Source organism: Tachypleus tridentatus, chromosome 13, assembly GCF_004210375.1.
Source record: "Tachypleus tridentatus isolate NWPU-2018 chromosome 13, ASM421037v1, whole genome shotgun sequence".
In the NCBI taxonomy this organism is placed as follows: domain Eukaryota; kingdom Metazoa; phylum Arthropoda; class Merostomata; order Xiphosura; family Limulidae; genus Tachypleus; species Tachypleus tridentatus.
In genome coordinates, this window is record NC_134837.1 from 187,474,129 (window position 1) to 187,488,329 (window position 14,201).

Below are 14,201 nucleotides of genomic sequence, written 5' to 3' on the forward strand. Positions count from 1 at the left end.
ATGGGAACAAGAACCAAAATAGCACAGTGGATGCCAGAAGAGTTTGAGAATACAATTTTAGAATTCTATGCATATATAATCAACACGAGAAAATCAACAAATTTTGAGCTGTCTCAGATTGATAATATGGATGAAGTACCATTAACTTTTGATGTTCCAAGTAATAAAACTGCTGACAAGAAGGGTACTATGAGTACAACTATAAAAGCAAGTGGCATGAGAAAACTCATTACACAGTACTATTATCATGCTGTACCAATGGCTCAAAACTTCCACCAATGCTGATATTTAAAGAAAGATCTTGCCAAAATAAAAGTTGCCAAGTGGTGGTGTTCATGTCCATCCCAAGGGATGGATGCAGAGAGGATAAAGTTGTGGCTAGAGAGAGAGTGGGCTAAATGTCCAGGTGGATAACTGAAACCATTGGCCTTGCTTGTATGGATTTTTTTAGAGCACACAAAACTGGTGTAGTTAAGAAAAAAATTGCCCAAGTGAAGACACAACTGGCTGTTATACCTGGTGGGGCTAATAAGCTAATTACAACCACTGGAGGTATCCATCAATAAGTGCTTCATGTGTGAGGAGTAAAACAAATGGATCCAGATAGTTTACTATGAAATGACTTTTACCAGAAGAAAGAAGAGACCAAGCATTCCAGTTGTGTATGGAAAACTCATGGGACAAAGTTAAGACTGAAAATGTAATAAAGGCATTTAAGGATTGTGGCATAAGCAGTTTCCTTGATGGTAGTGAAAATGGATATTTCAACTGTTCAACTCAGGTGAGAGTGAACCTTCAGAACTTGATTTCAGTGACAGTGAATGAAGTGATGCACAAGATTTTGAAGGTTTTTATAATGAATGAATAATGTTTTTGCATTGAATATATGGAACAACCTTGTTTTATTACCTTTTTAATACTGCTTTTAAAAACTTTGAAGGGGTTTATGGTGAGTAAGCAGTTTTTTGTTTTCTTAATGTGTAAAAGTACCAAACGTTTTTTTCTTCCATAAAGTGTGAAAACTGTAATAAAGGCATTTAAAAAATGTGATGTGAGCAATTACCTTAATGGCACCAAGGATGATATTGTTTGAGGACAAGTGAGAGTGAACTTTCAGAACTTGTTTTTAGGGATGCAACAAAGATTTTGAAAGTTTTTATAATGAATGAACAATGTTTTGATGTAAATGTATAAAACAACCACATTTTATTTTATTATGGATACTACTTTTGAAGTAGTATTCTAAAAAATAATAAAATATTACACTGATGTTGAACAAATAAATAACTGTGAAAAATATTTTTTCCCTAAAGGTAGCCTTGATAATAGGGGTGCATTTTATACAACGACACATGTGGTAGTTTAAAAGTTAAGCTTTATTGATATTTGTTCAGACCATGTGCCAGAACATCATGAAAGGGTGACAGCAAAGGACTGTTATGGGATAAACCTCTATTATAAAAGGAAAATCACATGAAAGCAGGACATGAACTTTTAGGTTTTCAAAGAAATGATAGTTATGCAACAAATGCATATCTACACTTCAGGATGGTCATAAAAATTCTCTAACAAAATCAAATAAGTGTGTTACTTATAGCTTAAGATTCCTTGGAACTGTACAGAAATTAAAGGTAGGAGTTTATTCTCATTTTAATATTAAATATTTATTGCATAATGGTCTGTGAGTAGAAAATTAGAATTGGTGTAGAATTATTTTTACTTGAACTGGTATGCAGATGAGAAAATTCATTGTAGGTCTGTATAGAATTACCAGAGTATAACATAATATTACATTTCATTTGCTAATGTCTAAAAAAAGAATATAATATCATGACCATTAAACTACAAAGAGAGAAAAAGTATTTTTAATTTCAGCATGGCACATTAAACATCATTTTTATACAAGGTAATTAATCTTTGGTAGACCTAATGTGAAATCTACTTCGGTGTTTAAAAGCATGAAATTATGTAATAATTGTTTTCACTGTGCTTTTATTTTTCAGTAACATATTTTCCATAATACATGTTCCAAGCATTTCTAAAAAAAAATACACATCTTGCACTGTCTTATTTATATTATAATTCTCACTCATTAATGGCTACTCCAAGAAGAAAATCAGATGTGGCATTGTACAGTTTGCTTGTTCATACACTCTGCTAGTAGGTCAGTGAGCTTACAACACTAAGAATCGGGTGTCGATAACTTTGGAGGACAGAGTAGAGATAGCTCATGGTGTAGGTTTGTGCCAAACTAACCAGATTTGTGCCAGATCTTGTAAGTAGATGACATACACTGCTGTAACTGGGTACATGATTAATAGATGTTATGTGATTTTAATTTAGTCAGTGCACCTACATCTTTTTCAACTTTTCTCTTATGTTACTTTCACTGTAGATTATATTTTAGAAACAGTTTGTTTCTGTTAGGGTAAATTACTGCAACACATGGGGCATCAGATGGGGAACCAGACATTACTGTATCCTGAAGAAGCCCTTTTTCTTTTGGATACTGTGAGTAATTATATTTTTTTCTTATTAGAAAAATAACAAGACCTTTGTACTTTCAATATTATTGTATGTGTTTGGGTGTGCATAGAACTTGTGTATTTCATTACAATAATATAATACTAACACATCTGCTCATGTGAACTCTCATGGGGCATCAGATGGGGAACCAGACATTACTGTATCCTGAAGAAGCCCTTTTTCTTTTGGATACTGTGAGTAATTACATTTTTTTCTTATTAGAAAAATAACAAGACCTTTGTACTTTCAATATTATTGTATGTGTTTGGGTGTGCATAGAACTTGTGTATTTCATTACAATAATATAATACTAACACATCTGCTCATGTGAACTCTCAGTTCCATCTAATTTCCATCTAAACTTTCCATTTACATTTGTTTGCTAGTTTTCACCTACTGTATCTTTAACCTGTAGCTCCTTCCCCTTGTAAGTTAGAATGTACAGTTTTTATCTCAGATTTTTAAGCCCATAAATTATCTTTATATGGGAAAACCTGGAGGTTGTGATACAATATTTTTATATTTAAAATAAACTTCTGGAATTAGTGAAGAAACTTTACATGATTTATTGTTCTTTAGTATTCATTATAAAATGCCATAAAGTACTAGATATAAACTTGTGTTCAGTATTAAATTACTGGTTTCCATCTAATTATTTAGGCAGTCTACAGTGTAAATTAACCCATTTTTGGTGTAGATATTACAGTATTAATTATAAAGTGTCATAAAGCACTGGATAGAAACTTGTGTTCAGTTTTAAGTTACTGGTTTTTAGGTTTGAAAGTGTAGTACATTAAAGGTATTTTGTTTTCAAGGCACTATCATAATTTCTTTTGTTCCATCTTTATGTTATCTAGAAAGTTCAAAGGTTTGTTTTGATAAATATTTAATTAACAGAATTTTACTTATGTTTTGTTGTTTTGTAATTGCACAAGTCAATTTATTTCCAAAATTAGCTGTTTTAATAGTGTGGAAAATACTTGTGTATATCAGACATACTTTAGTTTTCTGTTTATTAATTTGTATAAATCAAACATAGCACATATTTCATTGTATATTTCATACTTGCTAATTAGTGAAGGTGTACGTAATTAAAAGAAACTTTAAATGTGTCTGTAGGGTCAAATGGAGGTTTATTATGAAGGCATGCCACTAAGTATTCAGGCAGGGTATGGTTACCTACTGAAGAACCGAGAAGATCTCTACAAATACCAGGTTTACTCTCATCTGTCACGCTTGGGCTACACTGTGGTGAAGCATCAAGGAAAGTAAGTCCTATAGTTTAGAAGAGGAAAAGTTTAAGTGTAATAAAGAAGTGACTAAGTTTTTAAACATTTTGATAAAAATTCTGAAATACTTTCTGCCACATGGATACAGGTTTAGAGGTTTGAGTACATAAAGTTTGGATATGACTTGAATAGATAGTGAAAGAAACTTTATTACAAATTAAAAATATTTCAGAAACTTGTGTCATGATGATGGTAGCATAGGTTTGTTGAAATGTTGTAATAAAGTGTTTTCCACTGTTTATTCAAGTCAGCTCCAAACTTTAGTTTCTAAAAAGTGGGTTTCTTATTGTCAAAAAAAGTTTGAGTACAATTCTGAACTGTGTGACTGTACCTATAAAAATGTACTTACTTCCTCTCAAACTTATAGCTGTTACTCAATTGTCAAGATTTCTTCCTTTGCCTACCTGAGTATTGGTCTGGTTTGTGATGTTGAGAAAACCCACTTGTAGAGAAATATATATGCAAAAATGGCTCGTTTGGGTTGAGAAAATATTTTATGTAGAAGAGCGAACAACGTTTCAACCTTCTTTGGTCATCGTCAGGTTCACAAAGAAAGAAAGAGGTAACTGACTGGAAGCTGACCACATGTTTGGAAGGGGTTGTGTAACTGAGTGTTGGAATGTAGAGGGCAGTGTTAGATGTTTGAATATATAATTTTATTTAATATAGGTATAAAGGCATTCCTTTATATTGGTTTATTTTGGGTTTAAGTTGTTGTATAAGTAAGGCTTCTTTAATTTTGCATTTATTTATGTTTGTTTCTTTATTTAGTATTTGAGTGTTTTCTATGGTTATGTTGTGTTTATTTGACTTGCAGTGTTCGAAAACGTGTGAAGGTGACTTTCTATGTTCTTTGAATCTGGTTTCCATTTTTCTACTTTTTTCTCCAATATAGAAGTCGTGGCAGTTATCACATTGTATTTTATAAATAATGTTGGTGTTGTGTTTGTCAGTGTAGTTTTTACATAGTATAGACCTCAGTTTTATGCCTGGTTTTTGAATAAATTTGGTATTAACTGGAATGTCATATTTTGTTACTATTTTTTGCCAAATGTTTGTTATTTTTCTGCTGATGTCGGGAATACACGGTATGCAGCAGTATATGGTTTCGTGATTTTTTTTATTCGTGAGATATATTTACTTTTGTTGGTTGATTTTGCTTTTGTCTAGGTGTGTGCATATAATGTTTTCTATGGTTTGTGGAGGAAACTTATTGATGTTGATGAAGTATTGTTTTATTTTGTCTAATTCATTGTTAATTTTATCTGGTGAGCATAGTTTTATGGCTGTGTTTATTTGGTTTCTTAGTATGTTGAGTTTTTTTTTTTGTTTTATGTGCTGAGTCCCAAGGAATGTATAGTCCAGTATGGGTGATTTTTCAGTGGATTTCTGTTTTGAATTGTGTGTCAGTTCTTGTAATTTTGAGGTTAGAAATGATATTTGATTGCTTTCTTCCTGTTCACATGTGAAGTTAATGTTGGGATGTATAGAGTTAATGTGATTGAAAAAATTAAGTATGTGTTCTGTAGATCTGAATCCTGCAACCGTGTCATCTACATATCTGTACCAGTATAGTGGTGGATGTAATGCTGTGTTAATTGCTTGTGTTTCAACTTGTGTCATAAAAATATTGGCTAGAACTAGTGATACTGGGTTGCCCATGCTTCGGCCATTTGTTTGTATATAGTTGTGGTTGTTGAACATGAAGTTTGTCTTTACCATGGTGAATTCTATGAGGGTTGTTAATCAGTTGCTGGGAATGTCTATAGTTGGGTTAGGGTCTCGGATATAGATTTCTAAGACTATCTTGCAGGCTTCAGTGGTTGGAACTTCTGTATAACATTGAGGGCCATTAAGGCTTTATAAATTGATTTAGATTAGACTTGACATTTCTTTGGAATGAGCTTGATGTTACATATTTGGAGATGCCTCATAAACCAGATTGTCTATTATGATTCATATGTAAACATTATGGATTGTTTGGGGATGCCTCATAAACAGATCTTGGTAATGTACATATGAATTGTTTATATGATCTTGTTTTGGGCATATGAGCCGTTTTTGTATATATATTGGTCTAGTTTATTCTCACTTGGAACTCTAGGTGAGATAGCAGTAGAAGAACCTATATCTTAGTAATCTCCCAACTTAATAATTCCTAGAGATTGAAGAATGGTCATGACTAAGAAAACTGAGAAATCCAATGAATCAATATTTATGATTCCATAGTTGAATAAAAACCGTTAAAAGGATCCATTGTGGTTTCATCCAGAAGGCACAAGGGATTCAATGGACACTTCAACTACCAGAAGAGAAAGAACCATCAAGGCAATGGGAGAATGAGAGAGGAGTAGGAATCAGGCTTGCTATGAACAAGATGGGAGTCAACTGATCCTGACCAAGAGACAAGATACAAAATAAAATACACCTTGCTTGATAACATGTTGAACTGGAGTAAGGACAGATGTCATCATCCTAAGAATGAAGCCTGCCTTGGATGTATGTGAGAGGAAAAATCAGAATGTGATGTTCTGACAGTTAAACAGATGTTGCTAGGAGGTGACAAGGAAAGAATGTGGTGAAGATATGAACTGAATCAAGGACCTATAGTATTCCTAGATCCATGGTCAAGTTTTTTTATGCCCAGAAATTCTTAGCACCGAGCTTTCATAGATGATGATGATAATAACATATAATAATCACTGATGTTGCTGGCAGTGATATTATGACCTTTGCACATAGACAGAATCTATTCTGGGTACCAGTGTACTAAGTGGCTATGTCGAGGATCAGAACCCACAAATAGGGATGGAGTAGTAACCTTATTAGTAACACACAGAACATCAGCAAATATTTATGTTACTATTTTAGTAACAATCTTAATAGTTACCTTAGTGATAAAACACAGTGAACTTCAGTAGATATTTATGTTACTGTTGTAATAACAACCTCACTAATAACACATAATGAACATCATTAGATGTTTACATTACCACTTTACACAAGAGAGCAATTGGAAATTAATGCTGGATAAATAATGGGTTATTTTGTTTGTTATCTATAGAGAGTGGGTGAGACTTGGCTTGATGAGAAATATGTGTTTACAGAATAAATGATATATATTTTAGTTTGGGGTATGAATTGTATTGTGTTTGTTACAGGATTAATATAACACAGTATGAAAGGAAGCTAAGAATAGATCAACATATTAAAAAGATGAAAAGGAAGCATTGTGAAGTAAGGAATGAAAGTACAATTGAGAATAATGTAGTAGGTATGGCTGATGTTATAACAATTGACAAACCTGAAAGGAACTGTGAAGAACCTAGGATTGTTTCTCCATCAGAATGCTCTAATGTTAATGGTGAAAGTGTTTCAAATGGAAACTCTAAAGCACAAGATTGTCAACAGTTGGACGATATTGAAGTTGTATACGTATCTAGGAAGAAGGATTGTTCGTCAGTTTATGACAATGTGTCAACATTTAATCTTACAGAAAGTTCCAGTAATACAAACCAGCTTAAAGCAGATACACCTGCTGATGAACCAGAAGTTATTTATATGTCTCCATCAATGAAACAAAGAAATTCATCTCATCTGGAAGACCTTAGTGTAGGGTGTAATTCTCAAATAGATTCCAAATGTGAGAAAAAACAGAACACTTTCGAATTTCCTAACATGTATGGGAAAGAGCAAGTAATTTTGACCAAGCCACCAGCCTGTTTAATTCCCTCCAACATAACCTTCCAGCAAGATTCTTATGTGTTTGATGTTAGGTTCATGACAGTGAAAGACACAGAAAAGAAAACAAAGACCCTAGACTTTAATAGAAGGTCTGGTTCTTTTCTCAGACATAAGACAGATAAGCACAGAAACAGTGATGAAGAAACAAGAGAGAGAAGAAGTAGAGATTATGATAGGCAAAATTTTAGAAATACCGAAAAATCTACCTTATCATATTGTGATTCCTCACAAGGTTCATCCTGGCAGAGCTCTAATTGGTTGAGAAATGATGATTATAATCTGTATTCACGTGATTATAGAAACCTCCATGCCAGGAATCTTAGTGATCCAGGAACATATAACCAACAATTCACATCTCAGGTGTCATTTCATCAAGGATACAGTAACTACCCAGTGCCAAACCAGTTTCCTACTCATGCCTCATGGAGTTACTATGGCCACCAGGGTCAGGTTTCATTAGTAGGAGGTCACAAACCCACCAATATCATGAACAGTCAGTGGAGTTCACACTCACCACACATGTTTTCAAGATCTCATGGTTATTTTCAGAGAAGTGATGCACCCAACTTATCTCGTGATAGCACCTGTTATGGAGAATTTGGAAGGGAAGCCAGTAGTTCTTACAGTCACTGTTCAACTAACCAGTCTGGTTCAGGTAATGAAAGAGTGATGCATGACCAGAATACAAACACCAGAAGTTATGGTAACAAAGGGTTTTCAAAGGCTGTCATAGAAAACCAAAGAAATGAGTCAAAAGGTAGTTCAGAAGCACTAAGAAAGTTAAATGACAGTTCACATTCCAGGAGGGATCATGGAAATGAATTCAGAGGAACATGTGGTAACAAAAGAAAATATCCATTATCTTCTGTGGAAAATCCAGATGACTATATATCCTTGATCCCAAAACTAAATGTTTCTGTTTCTAACTGGAATGAATTTAAGAAAGAACTTTTTAAAAAAGAGTCTTTGGAAAAGTTGTTGGATGGACCTGGGAGTGTTCTTTGGAAGGGAGTTGTTAAGCCTTTGGTTCAGCCTGTGGAAGACCTTGCTGTAGGTAAGTTCTTTCACTCAGCTCACATTCATTGTGTGTTTTCATAACATTCTCTCAAACTAGAAATGAGAAAGCTTAAAAATCAAAATTAATTTAAAGTCTGGTCTGTAAGTCAGCAGGACTGAATGTGAAGAACTAGGTGGTATACAGAGGGCTATCTAGTTTCAAGTACTAAGGTTAGAACTTATAAAAACCTGGTAAAAATCTCTCAACCTCTAAAAGAAAACTGCTGAAATAACTAGTCACTTGCCTCTCATCAAAGTTTGACTACAAAGATGTAGAGTTTAATAATTGACTGGGCTCTTTTAATAGTATAAGTGTCTTTGTACAACACTTAGCCACCTTATAGTGATACGTATGGTTTGATGAGATGTCCTTAGCTATTTCTATGGACAGACGTTTTGACAACCATGGAAGAAGCAGGTTTTTAGAGCCGAGGAACCAGTCTTGTACAAAACATATAGTCACTACATAGGAGTATTGGTGAATTCAGCCATGATGGTAGGTAACTTAGATACCAGATATTGCAAGGAATTTGATTCTTTATTCAGACTTAAAAAAAAAAAAAGTGTGTGTCAGTACACTTTTTTGGAAAATCAACTCATGAAACATGTCTTCCTGACTTGCAGACTATATCTTAAGAATAAATGTATTAGAATTGGAAGACTGAGAAATACTGAACAGTAAATTAAGAAATGATGTAAATCAGTATGCGCTTAATGATAAATCATTAACATTAACTCAGTATTATCAGGTACTTTAGTTTTTTTTAATGTACATTTCTATGTTAGTGTTTTAGAGTCTGAATAATAAAAACAGAAATGATTAATGGTGAAGGCAAAATAAAAATGTAAAGTTTTTAACTTTTGTTTGAAGCTAATACCATCAGTAATGATAAGATATAATGTAAATATCTAATTACATGGACATGAAGGCCACGTTTGGAACAAACTGAACGTTATTCAGGGTACAACTTTAACATCATCCACATCTTGTTTGGGAAAGAGGTAATTGCTTTAAGTTCTTTCTTATTTATTTTTAAATTCTTCTGGCACCTAATGTGTTAAAGGTTAGGTAATTTAAAAGCACTTGTTTTGTATTAGGTAATTTCAAAGGAACAACTGTTGTAATTTTAACTATTTTGGCTGGTCAGTCCCATGGACTGATATTATAAACTTTTTATGTTTGTTATGTCTTTAATTTCATTACTTTTAAATTAATAAGCACATGCTCACGAAATTTGGCAGGTAATCAGTAAACATTACAAGGTTTTCATACACAAAATATCTCTTCTGTTTTTTAATTAAGTCTTAAAGTTTGTTGAACAGTGTTTTCCTCGTGATTTTTTTATTTATGCAACATGCAAAGTAATTTTCATTTTAAGATAAAAAAGTACTTTTATGCATCAGAAAATTTTTTAATTTCTCTTGTGAAATCCTTATTATATCCAGATAGTTTTATCAAACATTTTTAAAGAAAAAACTTTGTTCTTTTCACTACTAATAAATCCCTATATTGGTTCAGTTGATTCAACCAATCTAGTAATCACCATATAACATTAATATAAATTATTATTTTTTTATTCTAGTATGAGTACAGATTATAAAACTGAAACATAAATGTGTAGACTAAACAGCTCAAATCTCATAACATATATTTATTAATTTTATTATGTTGCCCTTTCAGCCATGCCTGGCTAGTGATGCAGAAGTTACAATGACACACGTGCACTCTTGTTACCCTACCCAACAATATAAAACTGACCTCTAATATTTACAGAGTGAGGTCACTATGTTTGACTAATATTTGGTAAAATACAGTCATATATAAATTATAATAAATTAGATTATTATTATTAACAAACAGGTTCTCAAATGTGTTTTTAAGACATAGACCAGTAGTTAAGGAAATAAACTATACAATTATTTTTTTTATTTATGTACTTTGTACTTGTTGCTGCTTGTCTTTGCTTGCTAAGCCTGGTTTTATATATACGTATGAATAGCCAAAAAAAATTGTAAATTACTTCATTGATACCATACACAGTGCCCCACTGGTACAGTTTTAAGTGTTCAGATTTGCAACGTTAAAATCAGGGGTTCGATTCCCCTTGGTGAACTCAGCAGATAGTCCAATATGGCAATACTATAAGAAAAACATACACACACACACACATATACCATACTCTTCCATACATACCATCCACTTCCATTATAATGTATGAAATTTAATAACTAATCTGCATTTGAATCTAAGAAAAAAATGAAATTGTGAAGAGACTAAAATTTCAAGTTACCAGCTGAAAGGTTTGTCTTGAAAGAAAGAGGTGACATTGTTATATTTCAGTATGGCTGAGAAAACTACCAAGATGACATTCTAAGCTTTAAATTGGTTATTCACATATCAGATATAGAAATTGGTATATGTGTGTGTGTGTGTATAGACACGTATGGAACCATTTCCAAATGTGGACCACTATGGTTGACTCACTAAATATAGTGATAGCTTAACAAACAAAAAAGATAAAAGGTTTCTATTTTTGTTTTAGTTTGTCAATATTGATAATTTAAGTTTATAATCTGTACATACCAAACATTTGATATGAACCAGTTTTTTATTCACCATACCACATGACACAGAAAAATAAATGTTTAGGTGCTTTTGTTTAATATCTACTTTGAAATTAAAAATTTAAATAACATATAATATGAAAAACGTCAATTATAATCTATAGTTACATACCAAATTCGAGGAGATACATTCATAAAATAATAGTTTGATACAATATGGAATGCAAGTCAACAAATGTGATAACATGGCCTTTCACCAGTGACTCATGTAGAAATAGCTAATGAAATCAGTTATTAATAATAATGCTTTTGGAACACATCGAAAGCAGAGAACAGTGTAGAGGTAGTTCAGTCAGTTGATATAATTAATGATATGATATCTGTTGGGAATAACAGTATAGAGACTATAACCAGAACTATAGATATCACTTTGTGATAACTAACACAGGAACTATAACCAGAACTACAGATACAGTTTGTGATAACAAACACAGGAACCATATACAGATATCGGTTTGTGATAACAAACAAAGGAACCATAACCAGAACTACAGATATCAGATTGTGATGACAAACACAGGAACTATAAGAGATAGATACAAGATTGTGATAACAAACAAAGGAACCATAACCAGAACTACAGATATCAGATTGTGATGACAAACACAGGAACTGTAACCAGAACTACAGATATCAGATTGTGATGACAAACACAGGAACTATAAACAGAGCTATAGATACAAGATTGTGATGACAAACACAGGAACTGTAACCAGAACTACAGATATCAGATTGTGATAACAAACACAGGAACTATAAACAGAGCTACAGATACAAGATTGTAATAACAAACACAGGAACTATAACCAGAACTATAGATACCAGATTGTGATGACAAACACATGAACTATAACCAGAGCTATAGATACCAGATTGTGATGACAAACACAGGAACTGTAACCAGAACTACAGATATCAGATTGTGATAACAAACACAGGAACTGTAACCAGAACTATAGATACCAGATTGTGATGACAAACACAGGAACTATAAACAGAGCTATAGATACAAGATTGTGATGACAAACACAGGAACTATAAAGAGAGCTACAGATACAAGATTGTAATAACAAACACAGGAACTATAACCAGAACTATAGATACCAGATTGTGATGACAAACACAGGAACTGTAAACAGAGCTATAGATACAAGATTGTGATGACAAATACAGGAACTGTAACCAGAACTACAGATATCAGATTGTGATAACAAACACAGAAACTATTACCAGAACCATAGATATCAGCTTGTGATAACAAACACAGGAACTATAAACAGAGCTACAGATACAAGATTGTAATAACAAACACAGGAACTATAACCAGAACTATAGATACCAGATTGTGATGACAAACACAAAAACTATAAACAGAGCTACAGATACAAGATTGTGATGACAAACACAGGAACTATAACCAGAACTATAGATACAAGATTGTGATGACAAACACAGGAACTGTAACCAGAACTACAGATATCAGATTATGATAACAAACACAGAAACTATTACCAGAACCATAGATATCAGATTGTGATAACAAACACAGGAACTATAAACAGAGCTACAGATACAAGATTGTAATAACAAACACAGGAACTATAACCAGAACTATAGATACCAGATTGTGATGATAAACACAGGAACTATAAACAGAGCTATAGATACAAGATTGTGATGACAAACACAGGAACTGTAACCAGAACTATAGATACCAGATTGTGATGATAAACACAGGAACTATAAACAGAGCTACAGATACAAGATTGTGATGACAAACACAGGAACTATAACCAGAACTATAGATACCAGATTGTGATGATAAACACAGGAACTATAAACAGAGCTACAGATACAAGATTGTAATAACAAACACAGGAACTATAACCAGAACTATAGATACCAGATTGTGATGACAAACACAAAAACTATAAACAGAGCTACAGATACAAGATTGTGATGACAAACACAGGAACTATAACCAGAACTATAGATACAAGATTGTGATGACAAACACAGGAACTGTAACCAGAACTACAGATATCAGATTATGATAACAAACACAGAAACTATTACCAGAACCATAGATATCAGATTGTGATAACAAACACAGGAACTATAAACAGAGCTACAGATACAAGATTGTAATAACAAACACAGGAACTATAACCAGAACTATAGATACCAGATTGTGATGACAAACACAAAACAGATACTATAAACAGAGCTACAGATACAAGATTGTGATGACAAACACAGGAACTATAACCAGAACTATAGATACAAGATTGTGATGACAAACACAGGAACTGTAACCAGAACTACAGATATCAGATTGTGATAACAAACACAGAAACTAACCAGAACCATAGATATCAGATATAAACACAGGAACTATAAACAGAGCTACAGATACAAGATTGTAATAACAAACACAGGAACTATAACCAGAACTATAGATACCAGATTGTGATGACAAACACAGGAACTATAAACAGAGCTATAGATACAAGATTGTGATGACAAACACAGGAACTATAACCAGAACTACAGATATCAGATTGTGATGACAAACACAGGAACTATAACCAGAGCTATAGATACTGATGACAAACACAGGAACTAACCAGAACTACAGATATCAGATTGTGATAACAAACACAGGAACTATAAACAGAGCTACAGATACAAGATTGTAATAACAAACACATGAACTATAACCAGAGCTATAGATACCAGATTGTGATGACAAACACAGGAACTATAAACAGAGCTATAGATACAAGATTGTGATGACAAACACAGGAATTGTAACCAGAACTATAGATACCAAATTGTGATGACAAACACAGGAACTATAACCAGAACTATAGATACCAGATTGTAATAACAAACATAGGAACTATACATATCAGATTGTGATGACAAACACAGGAACTGTAACCAGAACTATAGATACCA

At 32.9% G+C, this 14,201-nt stretch overlaps 1 protein-coding gene across 4 annotated transcripts in view; it reads left to right on the forward strand.

Annotated features, from left to right (window-relative positions):
• Positions 1–14,201, forward strand: part of LOC143239751 (uncharacterized) — a 36,986-nt gene that overhangs the window by 18,340 nt on the left and 4,445 nt on the right. For 2 of the 4 annotated variants that reach the window (XM_076481205.1, XM_076481207.1), the window contains 3 exons: positions 3,646–3,794; positions 6,977–8,613; positions 9,545–9,617. In XM_076481205.1, coding sequence (XP_076337320.1) covers positions 3,646–3,794; positions 6,977–8,613; positions 9,545–9,617 — 1,859 coding nt within the window. Of the gene's footprint in view, positions 1–2,427; positions 2,512–2,618; positions 2,721–3,645; positions 3,795–6,976; positions 8,614–9,544; positions 9,618–14,201 lie in introns of those variants that run through there. The other 2 variants (XM_076481204.1, XM_076481206.1) reach the window with 2 other exon arrangements.